At 33.0% G+C, this 17,004-nt stretch overlaps 3 protein-coding genes across 3 annotated transcripts in view; 1 reads left to right on the top strand and 2 right to left on the bottom strand.

Moving 5' to 3' along the window:
- LOC125858376 (serine/threonine-protein kinase Nek6-like) overlaps positions 1–17,004 on the top strand; it is a 1,100,283-nt gene that overhangs the window by 962,285 nt on the left and 120,994 nt on the right. The gene's annotated exons all lie outside the window — the stretch shown is intronic.
- On the bottom strand, positions 5,603–13,328 carry LOC125858387 (uncharacterized). Its single transcript, XM_049538148.1, has 6 exons — positions 13,097–13,328; positions 12,839–12,921; positions 7,094–7,532; positions 6,882–7,005; positions 5,805–6,108; positions 5,603–5,710 (listed from the first exon to the last, which is right to left on the bottom strand). Exons 1-6 carry the CDS (start codon positions 13,198–13,200, stop codon positions 5,694–5,696), a joined length of 1,071 nt encoding a protein of 356 aa, XP_049394105.1. The 5' UTR covers positions 13,201–13,328; the 3' UTR covers positions 5,603–5,693.
- Positions 8,134–11,011, bottom strand: LOC125858374 (uncharacterized). The gene is made up of 4 exons (XM_049538132.1): positions 9,616–11,011; positions 9,220–9,534; positions 9,037–9,136; positions 8,134–8,927 (listed from the first exon to the last, which is right to left on the bottom strand). Exons 1-4 carry the CDS (start codon positions 10,980–10,982, stop codon positions 8,448–8,450), a joined length of 2,262 nt encoding a protein of 753 aa, XP_049394089.1. The 5' UTR covers positions 10,983–11,011; the 3' UTR covers positions 8,134–8,447.

Genomic DNA, 17,004 nt, shown 5'->3' with positions numbered 1-17,004 from the left:
AATTAGACACAAATACCCTGATCCCATATGTTCGAAATGCAACGGTGAAGATAACATAATTTTATATGTCGATTTAGAGTAAAAGAAGACGATGAAGATAAGATGCAGACAAGACAAGATAAGATATGGACAAAATAAAAAAGATAAGATGGCAGACAAAGTGGCAGAAAAGATAAAGGAAAGTTAAAGTTTTTTGACTAAATTATGTAAAATAACGTGACAATGTAAATTATTAGTCAAACATTATTATTGTAAAAGACAAGGTAGTGTAAAATAGTCAATAAGTGCATGTGCATATTAAGGACAAGTGTAAAAGTTAGGAGACAAGGTTGTAAATAAGTCTTAATAAAATAGTTGTAGATTAGAATTGGAAACTATTCATGAATAGTAGTAAATAGTAGTGGACAGGTGTAAAAAACGTAGTAGGATATGTGTTTAGAATAGTAAATTTGTATGTCTATATAAAGACTCAGTCGTAAACATTGTAAAGGAGGCAATACCTGATATATAAAATAGTCTTTTCAAAAACCTCTCTACAAAAATTAAGTATTTAGATAAATGGAGTAACAATCTGAAATCCAATCAGATATTTCAAATAGCATGAATAAGCAAGAAGCAAAGGTATATTGTTCAAAAAATATGCGGAACTAATTTTATATATTCCTGAATATCATATGTATGATTGAATAAATTTATGTTAGTTATTATGTATTAGAATTATTTGAATCATGATTTCTAGTTTGTTAGCACACTGGAAACATGGAGAAAACTTCTATACTATGTCATCCTAATGTTGAAACCGGTAGGCGAGAAAGTCATTTAGGGGAGTAAACAAAGTTGAGGCGCTGATAAGAAGGAAGTATCCGCTAAAGTACGATGCTAGTAGTGATAGGAAAATATGATAAATAAATAGTCTAGTTCATAATGATCTAATATGAATTTAATCAATTATGAATATGCTAGGAAGGAATAATTTGAAATAAAAAACCTGCATGATAAAGAACATGACTATATACGTTAATGATGAAATGATAAAAAACTTTGAAACTTTAATCTTATATATACTTAAAGATATAAAAATAATTGAATTAAGAAGAATCATACGGGAAAAAATATTTAATGATGACGAATCAGAAGATATATTGAACCAACAATGGTATGAAATAGACTTACATGACTTAAACTACGAAAGAATAGAATGGTACGATTTAGAAATAAATTCAGACTAAAATGAACTACGAATATTTATAATATTGGACAGAATTTATGGAAGATATCAAGTTGTTAGAACAATTAATGGAAGAAAATTTATATATGTACCAAAGAACCCAAGATATGTTATACCTAGAATATATCATAAATAATATTAATGAAATATTCAGATTAAAACAACTATCGGAAGAATATTACAATAAATATTATTATATTTTACCATGAATTCCGCAAATGCAAAAAATAATATTAAAGAAATATCAAGATTAAGACACTTAGCAAAAGAATATTATAATAAAATCTTTAAAATAAATTACTCACATACCACACTACCACCTACCACACTACCACTTTCATGAATCCCTCAACTACCAGTTCCGCACCGAAAAATGGTATCATTTTTCGGTATCTAAAATGGTATCATTTTTAATAATATTTTTTCCTTTTTTGCTTGTTGTTTTATTTTTTCAATTTTCGGTTTTCTATCTATTTCTTCATTTTCTTTTTTGCTTGTTGTTTTATTTTTTCAATTTCCGAAAAATGGTATCAGAGCTATGGATACCAACTTCCTAGGACCTTTCTAAACCTTGTGGTCTGATTACTAAGTTTGTCAAGACCCAAGGTAGCCCCTAGGTGTAACATGGCATACAAGACCCCGAGAGGCCCCATACAAGCCACTTAGCATTCATCATACAAGATAATAAAAGTATAATGTATTTAAAAGACAATTCCAACAAAAGAGTTTATCAAAAAAAGCGGAGGTCTAAAACATTGTCTCAAAGTCATCTAGTACATAAGAGGTGATCGGGACGTAGCCCGTACATCAAGTCCAAAAATTGAAATGAAATGACATAATGAAATAAAAGCTCGGTACTCGAAACATGAGGACTCACCAATCTTCAAGTCTGTACTAAATGATCCTAGCCACAAAAGTTCAAACCTAGAGCGTCGGACCCTACTATTTGATAAAAATGTAAGCAAGAATATGTGTTAGTACAAAAATGCACTAAGTATGAAACTCATGCATAAAACATTTGAAAAGCATGCTAAAAAGGACATTTTCATAAGATGCAATGACCAAGCTAAACACATGAGGTTAAAAAGTTAAACATCATAAGTTGTAAAAACATGGTCAATGCAAGCTAACATCTTTAAAACATTCGTGAGATACTTCTCTAAGTAACCTTAGTTCTTTTCTGTGGGAGATTTAACTTTAACTGACATGTAACACCATGTGAGCTATTAACATGGAATCTGGTGTTTCCCACACCGAAAATGGGTGTCCTACTTGTCAAGCTAAGATCGTGAACTTTCTAGCTTATGTGGATTCACTAGCTAATGTCTATCTAGACAATTCTATGGTGGCACATAGTTTATGGGACATGGGTAATCGCCATTTGTTCACTCTGTGCTAAGCATAACTACCACATAATATCTATTATTCTTATTCCTCTTTTCTTTAAGGGACTTGGGTAATCGCCTCTTGTGTTTACATCATGTGACATGAGTAATCCACTACAAGAAAACAGGCGTTTAGCTACAGACGCAAATCCTAGCAAAAGTGATAAAATCCCTAGCTAATGTCAATTTAGCTAGGAAAATGACCCTAGCAGACCTTCTAAGCTAATAAGCTCTTAGCTAATTTTTAGCTAGCAAATTATGTCATTCCTAGCTAATTTAGCTAAGATATCTCTGCTAGGCTCTTTCCGTAGCAAACAGTTTGCTACGATGTATACTAGCTAAATTCATAGAAAAATTTGCTTGGTAAATGTTGACTTTACTAAGACTTAGCAAGGAATTACCCTATCTAAACTTACAAATTCTCTAGCTATTTTTCAAATTTTGCTTGGAATATTTTCTTTGCTAAATGACTAGCTAAAAACAGCTAGGGATATTTTCTAGATAAATCTAGCTAGAAATTGTATGACGAATACAAATATAATTTTCCATATTTGATACAAGATGAAAAACATAGTTAAATCAAATCAATTTTTCAAAATAAGCAGAGTTATAATATCATCAATCCTTGAATAGTGAAGTACATGGTTACTAGCTAAAACATGTCTTAAAACATAAAAACAATAACATAAATGTCTTAAAACATAAAAACAGTAACATAAATTATCTTAAGGTACATTTGGGGTAGAACCAGATCCATCTGGTGAATATGGCTAATGTTTTCTGTTCACTGTCTCAGGGAAATGAAGCGAGAAGATAGACTTAGAAACCTCTTGATGGGAGGGTGCACCTCTCTCTTTAATGAACTGGTTAATCTGGAACGTAATTGGAATGAATAGCCCCTTCAAACAATGATCAATTTATATTACCATGATCAATTTATGCATCTATAACTACTCATTAGCCGAAAATAAGAGAATCTGGATTTTAAGGATGTCCGGTGAAATGACTATTCTGATGAAAGAAGTACATGATCATTTTACACATATAAAGGTAGCAAGTAAGTGTTCCAATTTTTATTGTCTGCTAACAGTGATCTATGCCAAAAATTGTAGAGAGCAAAGGAGGAGAAGCTTATGGCAGAAATTACTTAGAATAGGTTCTATCATCACTGAACCTTGGTGTATTTGTGGATATTTCTATTCTCCCCTGCTAGATTTGGTATGAATTAGGGGCCAACAGGTCAGTGAATCTGAAACAAAAGACTTTCAACAGTAATAAATGTATTCAATCTTTACAGATATGAAATCTATTGGAAGAAGGTATAGTTGGACAAATTGTAACATATGGAGTAGAATTGACAAGGCTCTTTGTAATGATTATTGGATGATACAACACGGAACTTGACAGCTCAATTCAAGAAGAATAGTTTTTCTGATCACTCGCCAATTCTTATTGAGCACTATAGTGCAGATAGTGGACCCCATAAGCCTTTCAGATTTCTGAACATATTGACTAAACATGAGAGCTTTTCAAACATTATTACAACCATTTGGAAACAAAATGTAAGAGGAGATATATATTGAAAAAAATGAAGCTGTGTAAAGAACCTTTGTAGAGGTTATTGACATAGGAAATGGGGAGCTTTGGAAATAGAGTCACTGAGGCAAGAGAGAAGTTAGAATCCATCAAAAAACAGATCACTTAGCATGTGGGGACTAGTGTAGCCAACACTGTATTTGACATAGAAAAAGAAGTTGTAGTTGAACATAAAAAATGGTCTTATCTCCAGGAGAAGGAGAAGGTGTTGAAACAGAAATCTAAGGCTCATTGGCTTGAAGTAGCAGGAGACAACAACAAGAAGTAGTTCCTTATCTGTGTGAAAACTAGAGCTAACATGGATAATATTTTTATTTTAACCAGTCTTGATAGTAGACAGCTCCTAAAACATGATGAAATTGAGAAAGAGATACTTCAATTTCATAAAAGCTTGATGGGTTCTTGAAAGATTGTCTACTAGTATTGAACTAATACAAGACATCTTTTCTAAATGCTCTATTGAAACCATATAGGTTCCTTATTCAAACCTTAAGGTGGAATGAGAGTCGGGCAGAAACAAAATACAATGAGATCAATAAGAAATATATAGATGGGAAGAAGTTTGGAACAACCTATTCATGTCGAACTGTACTTCCACCACTGGTATGCCTTTAACCTATAACCCACCAAATATAATTGATGGACGACCATTAATTGTATTATAGGCATCAAAAATAACGAAACTCACCGATGAATGGAATAATGCTCTAGTGATGTATATGTTGTGAAGCACCTGATTTCTCCTACATGAGCAATTATATTGATGGGTACTAAAATTTTGCTTATGTACCTGAGTTATATTACCACGATGCAGGCTGCTACATAGTGAAATTCCAAAACCAAAATGATAGAGATGAAGTCCTGTTCACTGGCCCTTAACTATTGGGGTGCAGAAACTCTTAGTATAATTTCTAGTCTACTAGAGAAACAACTCTTCGTGGATGTGTGTACTGCTAAACAAAAAAGGGTATCCTATACCAGAGTCTTAGTGAAAATGAATGTAACACAAGGTTTGCCAGAAGAGGTTGAATGGGTGTTTCTCGAACAAATACTTACAGAATTGGGATTTCCCAGTAAAATGATGGCATGGATAATGATATGTTTCAACAGTGAGATACTTGAAGTTATTTCAAATGTGAAATCATTTTTTTGGTGAAATAGTCCACCCTCAAACAAGTGCACTTGACACCACAACTAACAACCAAATATACTTAAAAGTTCTTTCAAATGTGAAATCACTTACCTTGCGTTATGCCCAAGAATTAAAGAACAAGAAAATTTCTCATTAACAGAGCAATTATTTTTTTCTTCTTAGAAAACAATTCACATGGATTTAAATTTAAACAAAAATAACTTTCAGAATAAATATCACTGATGAAATGAGATAAAAACATACCCACATCCTTTCTGACTTTCCACAGATCCACTTCTTTTCGTTTTTGGTTTTGTGAGTCATTAGAAATAATTCATCGTTCCGAAGCTCTTTACCAGTTAGTTCCTTCTACAACCATTAAATATATTGTTAATTATCAACATAAATCAGAGAATAACATAAGACCAACTCTAATTAATACTAAACAAAAATAAAGAATTACTTACATGTCTTCTTCTGTACTCAGAAAATGCAACTGATCCTCCAGTATGTAAGGAAGGACCTTCTCCGTTATTAGATGACATTTTATTCTTTGAGTTGATTGCTGATATTTTCTGAAAACCGTCAGAGTTCCAATATTGCATCAAACTATCCCAGTGAACTTGAGCAATCCACTTTGGTATTTTCTTTTTTCTTAAAAATGTCCTCTTTGCTTTTCCCAAACTGTCACTCAATCTTTCACTACCCACCCGGTTAAAAGTTTTTCGAACAAGTACTTTATCTTCAGCAGAAAAAGAATAATTCTTCTGCAAATATAAATTAAATAATCAATTTAGTACTGTTTTTCAAGTTGAGACGCACAATCTAGTTAAGAAAATAACTAGTTATCAAGAAGGTACGCCTTGGAAACTTAGGAGACATTATGTAAACCGTGAAGTGTAGGAGGCTTTTATATAATTGATTGCCAAGTGTGTAACAAAGTTGCTAAGCTTCTATGGGTTGTATCCTTCAAAAAAAAAAATTCAAATGGCTACACGACTTCTACATAAAGAGATAAGATATATGCATAATGAAGACTCTTAAAAAAACTTGTTGGCATGTGAGAATGATTTTCGAATGTAAAATTTGATTCAATCATAACACACTACTCACTAATTTGAAGCAGTTAGCTGAAAAGGAAAGCACAATATAAAAGAAACTTACCGTTTATGTCAAAATTCTAGAAAGTGATATGGAAGAGTCTGATAATTATGAAAAAGACAGTACTGAAACATCAGTATATTCTATGAATAGCATTACTGAAAATGCTAGATGACTTTAACAACACCAGAAAGAAAAAAAACATTAAGCTCGAGAAATAATCCTCCAACTCCACACAAAAAGACAACATCAGGCCAAATGGAGGAATCTCATGTAAAGACAAAATAATTTTCCCATTAACAAGTATACTACGAGATTCATGTATCAATTAGTGTCTTCTCACACACGTGCATGCATACTTTTTTATTTTGAGAATTTGCTAATGCGAAAAATCTATTGCTTAAGTTAAATTTGCAGAGTCTTGTTCAGGTATAGATACCTCAAAATCATTAAACCATTTGTCTCGTACATGCTCTGGAACTTTGCTCCAACAATGCCATGGTCCAGAGAAGCTTTTTTTAAAGGCAAACACCACATCTCGAACAGCCTCATGTGGGCAGAATCTACAAAATCATTAATACAATACATTATGAGAAGATTATTAAATGAAAACATATTTAGCCATTACTTCTATAATTTTGTATTACTTACGTATCTCCATTTACTCTCAAGGATTTTATGCCACCAAGTGTATCTTGTCTGCCCTGTGGATTACTACTTTCAAAAGATGCGAGTGTTTGTTCAGGAGAAACATCTTGAGTTGGAGTTTCTTGTTGAGAACCAATAGTATGAGAAAAAGGTGTTTCTTGTCGTCCAAGATCTAGAGAAGTAGGAGCTTCTTGTTGACCACCAACATTTTCAGGAGTATTTATTTGTTGAGCATCGGCTTCTTGAGATGTATGTACACTGGTTTCATGTGATGAGACAATACACTGGTTTAAACCAACTTGCTGAGATGTGGGAATTGATGATTCACTAACATCCTTTTGAGAAATGTCTGGTGGTTGCTTGCTGCCTCCTCCTCCTTTGTTAGTTATGCCCCCACGGCCTCCCCAACTACGTTTGATGCCTCTTCCCCTTGTCATATTTCCTGATCAAAATCTAACAAGAACTATAGAATAATACTCAAGAAGTCACTTAAAATTTGTCAACATTTCATGCTATAAAAATGATTAATGTAGAGAAAATAATGAAGCTCATTTGCAGTCAATGTTCACTAATATAACAAAAGCAAACAAGATAGATAGATTCACCCATTTAGACGGTGAATTAAAAAAAATGTACTCCTGCAATGATATTATGTAGTATATGTTGTTGCAGCAAGGGTAGAGTTTGCTTTTACTCAATAAAAAAGAATTATAGTCCTGCACAGTCGAAAGTGTTACATCAAATTCTTGACACATAAAAATGGTGAGATTAAGACTCTACTACAGTATTCTGCAAACAATTGCTACTATGGAGACTACATTTCATCCACACTTCTTCATATGCATATCACTAAAAATCTACAGCTCTTCCTCTACTCAACAAAGTCACTTAGTAGATGGCATCGCTAGAAAGTAAAAGCATTTAAAAGAGTGCTAAATAACCATTTTAACAAATTGATGAATCAACTTCGAAAAAAAATACTTAGGTTTTCAGAAATGACATCAAGCTACAGAAAATAGTAGCAACAGTAATAAAAGAAAACACTCTAGAAAAGAACTTACAGTAAAAAGTCATTATCATTCACTCTCATCGGTTTCAAAGTTTTCATCACTTTGGTCATCTCCTTCATCTTCAGAGAGCTCAAAATCAGATTCTTCTATCTCTTCATCACTTTCAATAGCATTAATATCATGCTCTTGATCAATTTCATCAGTCTCATTTTCAACTTCATGCATTTCCAATTCACCGTTTTCATGACGTAAGCTATCAAGATCATCAGTGATATTTGGGATTATAAGGGGTAAATTGTCATCTTCTTGGTATGGGATATTTGGAGAATCAATTTGATTTCTAGCTTTTATTTTACACACTGCCCACCAGTCAATACTATTGTTCTTTTTACTGGGATATTCTGCAAAATAGACTTGTTGCGCTTGTTCAGCCAATACAAAAGGTTCATAAGCATAGCTCGAGAACCTTTTTTATGATTGATATCAATCAGCCCATACTGATTATGAACCTTACACCCTCGACCCATTGTTGGATCAAACCAATCACATTTGAACAAGACAAGAGTGGTTCTTTTCTTTGTTGGATTGGAATATTCGAGTTGTATCACCTCACCAAGCAATCCATAATAGTCACTTTCATAGTCATTCCAAGTTGTCCCTTTTATGCACACACCACTATTCATAGTTGATTTGTTAGAGCCATGACTAAGTGTGTGGAACCTATAGCCATTTGTAAAATATTGAGGCCAAGTTTGCACCCACTTATAAGGACCAGAAGCCAAGTCTCTTAACCGCTCATCACTTATGTTGTTAGTTGGATTGAGAACCTAAAAAATACACAAAATAGACCTATGATCTATATAGTTATGTATAAATTATAACTTGATGTAGATAAATAAAAATAGGAACTTCTTCATACTATAGTATTTTACTCACATAAGCTTCGAACCAGTTGGCAAATCTACTATTCGTCTCTTTATCAATTTCCTCGAGACTGATATTTTCTGAATTTCTTTTCAATTCAGCTTCAAAGATACTACAGAAGTAAGAATTTATTATTTTTAAATTATCCATTCATGCATGACATATATATTATATAGGTAAAATCTATAAACTTACGGGATGAATTGTTGAATCTCCTCACAATTCAACAAAACATATATTCTTGCTGCATCCCACTCCTTATCAGACAAATAACGACCATTCATCTCCCCACTCGGACATCCGGGATGCAAAACGATGGATAGACAACCATCGGGTGCATCAACTTCACCTCCATCATCATTTCGAGTAACTTTGTTGTGCCTAGTTTGCACATTAGGCTGGAAATAATGAGAACTGAATGTTGAAATTTCTTTAATGATATAAGCTTCACATATTGATCCCTCGACACGAATTCTATTTTTCACCATCTTCTTTAAAGTGTGTATTTCTCTGCATTGGTACATATATAGTTAGTGTGATGTTAGGTAATTAAATTAATTATCTAATCAATGATATAGTTTAGACTTTTACCGCTCAAAAGGATACATCCATCGAAAATGGACTGGACCTCCAGCTATTGCTTCATATGGTAAATGAATTGGCAAATGTTCCATAGGATCAAAGAAACCAGGAGGAAATATTTTCTCTAGCTTGCAAATTGTAACCTTTATGCTTTCCTCAAGCTGCTGGAGATCTTCTACTTTTAACACATTTGCGCATAAACCTTTAAAAAATAAACTTATCTCTGTTAAGGCATTCCAAATTGGCTCTGGCAAAAGATCTCGAAATGCAATTGGTAGCAACCTTTCTAGAAATACATGACAATCATGACTCTTCATCCTTGATAATTTACAATCTTCCATGTCTACACATCTAGACAAATTTGAAGCATAACCATAGGGATACCTTAAGCTTTTCAACCATTCACATATCAACTTTCTTTGTTCTTTTGTCAATGAATAGGCTGCCTTTGGCTTCAAAATTTTTCCTTCATGCTCCAACAATTCAAGCTCTGGACGATTGCAACAATTTTGCACATCCCTTCTAGCATTTAAATTGTCTTTTGTTTTATCTGTTACATCCATTATTGTGTTGAATATATTATCAAACACATTTTTCTCAATATGCATCACATCAAGATTATGCCGAATAATATTTGTACTCCAATATGGCAATTCCCAAAAAATGCTTTGTTTTGTCCAATTATGTTGATCCCCAAACCCTAGCAACTTACCGAAGGCGTGATGATCACACACTTTTGGTAAGGTACAAACTTTGTTCCAAACTTCTTCACCAGACAACCTATGAGGAGGAGTAGAGTTCTCAACCCTTCCTCTTAAAAATGACTTTCTATCCAGTCGAAATGGATGACCCATAGGCAAAAATTTACGATGGCAATCAAAGAATGAACCTTTTCTCCCATGTTTTAAGTAAAATGCCTTACTTTTACCCATACAACAAGGGCATGCTAATAGACCATGTGTGCTCCAACCAGACAACATTCCATAAGCTGGGAAATCATTAGTAGTCCACATAAGTGCAGCTCGCATTTGAAAATTCTGTTTCTTATGAGAATCATAAGTCTCAACCCCATCAACCCATAATTGCTTTAATTCATCAATAAAAGGTTCTAAGTATATATCTATATTCTTTCCAGGGCTCTTTGGACCAGGAATGAGAAGACTTAAGAACATATAAGGGCTAGTCATGCACATTTCAGGTGGCAGATTGTACGGTGTAATGATTACTGGCCAACAAGAATAAGGATGGGCCATATTCCCATAAGGACTAAATCCATCAGCTGCAAGTCCAAGTCTTATATTTCGAGGCTCGCTTGCAAAGTTAGGATGACACTGATCAAACTTTTTCCATGCCTCTCCATCACTTGGATGACTCATTACCCCAGGTTCTCGACGGTATTTCCAGTGCCATGTCATATGTTCGGCCGTCTTTGTTGACATATATAATCTCTGCAACCTCGGAGTTATAGGAAAGTAACCGAGTACTTTATATGGAACATCTTTTTGCCTTCCACTGCCTCTTATCTTAGGCTTGTAGCGCGGTTTACCACACTTTGGACAATCTCTTCTGTCTTTATTATCCTTGTAATATAGGAAACAACCTGTCTGACATACATCTATCTTTTCATATCCTAGCCCAAGTTTTGCAACCATTTGTTTAGTCCTATAGTAATCAACAGGTAATTTTGCATCTTCAGGTAAGAGCTCTTTCAAAAATAGCAAAATTTGATTATAGCAATTGTCACTCATGTTAGACTCAGACTTAATGTTCAACAACCTGCACACTGTTGACAGGGGAGAATGAGTCCGACATCCATCAAACAATGGCTCTTCGGCAGCTTTCAACATTTCAAAAAATTCTTGAGCATTTTGATTAGGAGGTTCTTCTTTATCAACATCCATATCAAATATATCACTGTCTAAGTTGAAACTAGGACCAGCTGCATCCAAGACCATAGTACGATATGGATTTATTGGTGTTCTATTAGAACCTATGTCATCACTTCTATTGGTACTAGGTTGAGGCCTAGAAATTGGTACAAAAGACTCCCCATGTGATTCCCATTGATGATAGTTGGGCATGAAACCATGCTTGTATAAATGAGATCTAATATCATGAGGTTCAAGAAACACACTACTGTTTTTACATTTTGAACAAGGGCACCTTATACTTCCATTAGAAACAAAATCAGGTTGCATTAATGCAAACTCTATAAATCCACGCACACCTTATATAAACTCAGAAGTGACTGTTGTTCGACTTGGCACTAGTCTCTTATACATCCACATGCGATCAACTCTAATGGAACTCATGCTTCCTATCTAACAAACAATGATAAAACACTTCTTTTAGTACTTAATAATTTATTAATTAGTTAGTAATCAAGTAAATGAAATTCAAATTTAAACAGAAATGACCATACACAAATATCTAATTTAAGAAGGGTTCAATATCACCATTTAACTAAGAGAAAAAATTGTATTTTTCTAATACAAACATAAATTTCCCTTCCAGTTAGTCAAGTCTAAAAAAATTATGTGATATCTATAATGGATGAAAAAAAAAATATAGAAGCACGTGCATTATACATACTAACACTATTTAGTCACCCAAGTCCAACACAAAATCGCTTTTGATTCAAGAGGGACTCCATAGAAGAGCAATTGAAGTGCTCAAAGCTCCACCCTTGGAAGTATAAGGTGGGTATGTAGAGACACTTATCGTGCAACAAAACAGAAAAGCAGAAGGTGAAAAAATGAAGCAGTGGGCTGAAACAGCTTGGAAAAATCGCAGATTGTCACTCGCGGAGGCACTAGAGTCATCCGAGTTATCAGCCAAAGTGTATGTCATAGATACTCGAATAAGACGAGTCCTGTAGTTGTTTCCTTCCTTCACATATTTCCGTTGAAAAGTTTAAGGCACATTAAACTCATCCACTCACAAGCATTTATATACCTTTTGTAGATATGATATGCTCTAAACAGCAGAAGGGATTTCGAGAAAACAAAAACTATAACAGGATAGTAACTACATAAAGCCGAACATGAAACTATCACCAATTGCAACGAAACAACATTTAAAACTTAAACGGTCACCAAAATTGAAGCAAAAGTTCAAGAAAGCAACTTGTGAAGCTAAAAGAGTTGCCTTGAGAAGAAGGTGATGCTTGCACCAGATCTTTAAGGAAATGTAAAACACAATAAAAAAAATTGCATTACATAAAGAGGTGCACCTGGCAAACTTTTGACTTTCTCACTGGCTGGTCTTCGATTTGGCAGCATACAGAGAAAATCCCAAAATAATTCCAACTTCTTTCTGATAAACAAAATAAAAAGTTTCAATCTCAAGCTTTAAGAAAAGCAGGGTATCTTCAAGAAAAAATACTGATTCTGTGTGAATTTCTTTCTCATATCTAACAAAAACATATGAAAACTAGTTTTTCAACAATACCTCTTTATATAAATGAATTCGGTTTAGGAGAACTTCTTACCTTAACTGAAGAAGGAAGTAACGATTTGTGATTTCAAGCTTCTGTAAACTGGAATAAATAGTTAGAATTTTGGGAGCATGATGAAGAGACGTGAAGTAGTGCATCCTTCGTTTATGGGATTTGAAGAAGAGTTCAGTTAATTTGTTCTATTTTGCAGGATTTGAAGCTCAGTTAGGGTTTTACTGCTGTACGTTTCTCGTTCTTCTTCTGATTCTTTTCTATCCACTTCTTATATTATATTATATATAATTTTGTTGTATATATGTTTCTTATATTCTATTTCTTTTCATTTTACTTCTTCTATATATATATATATATATATATATATATAAAGGGATAAGCCCACTCACTCCAAATGTAATACTACCACTTTATATATATATATATATATATATTAATTAGCTGTAAGTTTATACAATATTTTAATTAGATGTACGTTGTTTACTTCTTATATTATATATTAATAATTAGTTGTACGTTACTTCTTTTATATTATTATTATTATTATTATTATTATTTTGTTCCTACACTAAACTAAAATATTATAAAATCCGTACGTTACTTCTTTTATATATATATATAAATAAGTAAATTTTAAAGGTCATAAGAAATTATGAAGTCAAAAGTAATATTACATTTATTTGACACATAAAAACATGCGTCTGAATAAATCCTTTTACTATATATGACTTTTCCACTACTCTTAGTTAATTAATTCAAATAACTTAATGGTAGTATTTGACCTTACGAAACGTGTATCTTTTGGAATCCTAATCATGTACTCCCTCCGCTCACTTTTATTTGTCATGTTACGTTTTTCGGAAGTCAATTTAACTATAATTTTCATAATTTACATAATTAATTCGATATTATAAATAAAAAATTTAGATATTCAATAACTATACGAAAAGTAATTAAATGCAATTTTTTGCATGTCAATATGATGAAAAAATACATCATAAAATGTTAGTCAAAGTTTTTATAGTTTGACTCAAAAAAATGAGAAGATGACAATTAAAAGTGGATAGAGGCAGTAATTAGTATGTCATGCCTTGGAAAAACCAACAGTTGTATTTGAAGTACTATTGTTACATGATTCAGATATTTCTTATTTACTATTAATGTATTTAAAACTTTTCACATAAATATTATTTGTAATAATATTTTTTCTTATTTTATTTACTATTTTTCTCCTTTGTTTGCTTTAAATATTTATCTTCATGATTCATATATATCTAATTACCAATTCAAATATAATATCCATAACTCTTATGATGTTCATATTCATAAACCTCTAAATAATTAATTTAAAATTTTAAGATATCTTTTGATATTCCTCTATTTTCACTACAAGAAAACATGCTATTAGCTACGAATTTTAGCTAGAGAACGCTAAATTTTGGCGGAAAATCAAAATTGGCGCCAAATTTTTTACAGGAAATCTAATATGGCGCAATTTTTCTCTCTTTAAGGATTTTCGTTTAACTAGGAAAATATTTCTTAGCTATTCCCTAGCTATGTTTTAGCTAGGAAAGATGCCTAGCCAAATTGATAGGTTGCTAGGAAAGTCTCTTGCAAATTCTATATTTAAGTTTTAGTAGGAATTGAGTAGTGTGTCCCATATATATTCTTTAAAATCTTTAGAACAATTATAATTCTATAAAAACATATGTGTAATAAATAGTAAAATTCAATAGTTATAAATAAATTTTTTAAAGTGGGACAAGAAATTAAATACAAAATGAAGGGCGTATTTTAGTGTTTAAATGTATTTCTTTTAAGCAACTAACTCTAAACTTGAACGTAACTTTGGTTAATAGTAATAAACTTCTGATGAAGTCATAAATGACTAATTTGAGGCCAAATAAAAATACGAACTTTCAAAAATAAAAAAATTCATATAAAAATAAATTAAAGAAGTCTGATATAGAAAAAGACAAAGAAATAACAATTGAAAAAATGCAACGTATCCAATTTTAAGACTAAAGTCATATAATAATATAGATAGAAAAAAAAAATACAAAATTAACGCATAATTTTCTTAGTTCTTATCTTTATCTTCTTCCTAACGAATCAAAATTCAAGAGACTTTATTTATCAAGTCAAACAAAAACATGAATCAAATAGTATAATAATGATATAAACGTTTGGATAGCGGGGTCATATGAGAAGTTGAATTTATATAAGATAATAAACCGTCGTAGACCAAGTTCACCCAAACTTAGCAATGCTATTCCATGGATATATTGAGCTAGATCACTATCGGAACTAGAAGCAAGCTTGCCCAAAGTGTTTATGCTCTCATAGTTATATTGAAAAATGAGACTGTGCATAGCAAGCAATAGTGTGGCATATTCATATTCTTGGCTACAATTTTGTTTCATGGTAGATGCTCTTAGTATACCTTCATTTAGTTAATTTCGTGTAGAAGCTTGTTGTGGTTAGCTAGGTTGTCAGGATAGTTTCTCTAGGTATATTCCTTCACTTTTTTTTACTTGTATCTTATACAATATATCCTCTTATCCTTGGATACCATTATTGCACTTTACCTCTTCTATATTTCTTTTTGGTGTATATTCTTTTTCTATATGCATTTTATGCTTGCTTTATCTTTGAAGCTCAATCGCTCTATGCCTATTGAGTACCACGTGTTTGGTACTCATACTGCACTTCTGCACCATAAAAATCTTAGCACGAGCTCTCGCTATGTAAACCTCATGCGAAGCATCTTTGGATCAGAGACTTTCGGTGAACTCCTGGCTTTCACACGTGTCCTTCTACTTCTGTTTTTTGCTGCACTAGTCTTTATTTTGTTTTAAAAATGGTTCTGTATATTTGCACTTATTTAGTATTTTTGTTATGATTAGTAGTTCAAGTAACGACTGATATCGTGTCTTGGAGGTGTTTTATGTATATCTTGTTTCTCATTCCCTCTGTTACTTCTTATATTTGTTATTTGTTTTCACATTCGTCTCTCTTGCGTGATAGATCATTACTCCTTGTTCTGGGATATGGTTTTTGGCTTACCCACTACTAGGATGTTGCAGGTGTCATCATGACTTGAGATTTCAGATCGTGATTGTCACGACCCAAGAATGGACGTGATGGCACTCGTCTTAACCCACCAAGACAAGTCAGCCTAAAACTCAACCATTACAATAAAATGCGGAAATTTTATAATAAACTCAAATATACCCCCAAAATCTGGTTGTCACGTGTACAAGCCTCTAAAGTATTACAATTGAATCAAAAAAAAAAATACAAGTCTCATATGACATTGTTTCTAGAGTAGAACAAGATCATAAACAGGAGTAAGAAGGATCGCTGAGAAGACAAACAACTACCTCCCGAATCTCCCAGAACCTCGGAAAAGAAGAGAATAACAAGTATAAAAAAAATCCAGGCTCGTAACCTACAAAAATTTGTAGAAGCAAGGGGTGAGTACCAAACCCACGGTACTCAACAAGTAAACCTCTAAACACGAGCTAAGGGGATAGAATACAAGTACTCCTTACATCCCAACCGAACCTTCACAACTACAATCTGTATAAAACCAGCCCAATCCAACAGTTCACAATTTACAAAGCACATAGCTCAACACAACACTCTAACAATTTCATATCTTCAACAACAACAAGCTCAATATTCATCAGTCACAAGTTCCATAGAAAGGCACTCACAAGATCAGCAACACACAAGATCAAGTTCACCAATAATAAAGAAGTGCAATGCAATGAAATGCAATGTCAAGTATAGTGATGCATGTCTGACCTAATGATACACACCCGCTGTCTCTCAGTCCGGGACCCATGGGGGACATATCTGTCCATGCATCTATCGCGGCGCGCGATACGACCCTCGATAATAGTAACCATCGCGCCGCGCGATACGTCCCTCGAAATATAGTA

The sequence above is a fragment of the Solanum stenotomum genome, chromosome 3, assembly GCF_019186545.1.
Source record: "Solanum stenotomum isolate F172 chromosome 3, ASM1918654v1, whole genome shotgun sequence".
NCBI lineage: Eukaryota > Viridiplantae > Streptophyta > Magnoliopsida > Solanales > Solanaceae > Solanum > Solanum stenotomum.
The sequence above is the reverse complement of the archived record's forward strand: the minus strand, read 5'-3'. Positions and strand labels throughout refer to the sequence as shown.

Bases quoted from the DNA above. Each gene is read 5' to 3' on its own strand.
- LOC125858374 (XM_049538132.1), bottom strand. From the start codon at position 10,982: ATGAGTCATCCAAGTGATGGAGAGGCATGGAAAAAGTTTGATCAGTGT. The intron at 9,535-9,615 runs GTAAAAGTCTAA...GTACCAATGCAG, and splicing joins TGGATGTATCCTTTTGAGCG to AGAAATACACACTTTAAAGA. The intron at 8,928-9,036 runs GTGAGTAAAATA...TGTATTTTTTAG, and splicing joins CCAACTGGTTCGAAGCTTAT to GTTCTCAATCCAACTAACAA.
- LOC125858387 (XM_049538148.1), bottom strand. From the start codon at position 13,200: ATGCACTACTTCACGTCTCTTCATCATGCTCCCAAAATTCTAACTATT. The intron at 7,006-7,093 runs GTAAGTAATACA...ATGATTTTGTAG, and splicing joins TTGAGAGTAAATGGAGATAC to ATTCTGCCCACATGAGGCTG. The intron at 6,109-6,881 runs GTATCTATACCT...TTATATTTGCAG, and splicing joins AATGGTTTAATGATTTTGAG to AAGAATTATTCTTTTTCTGC.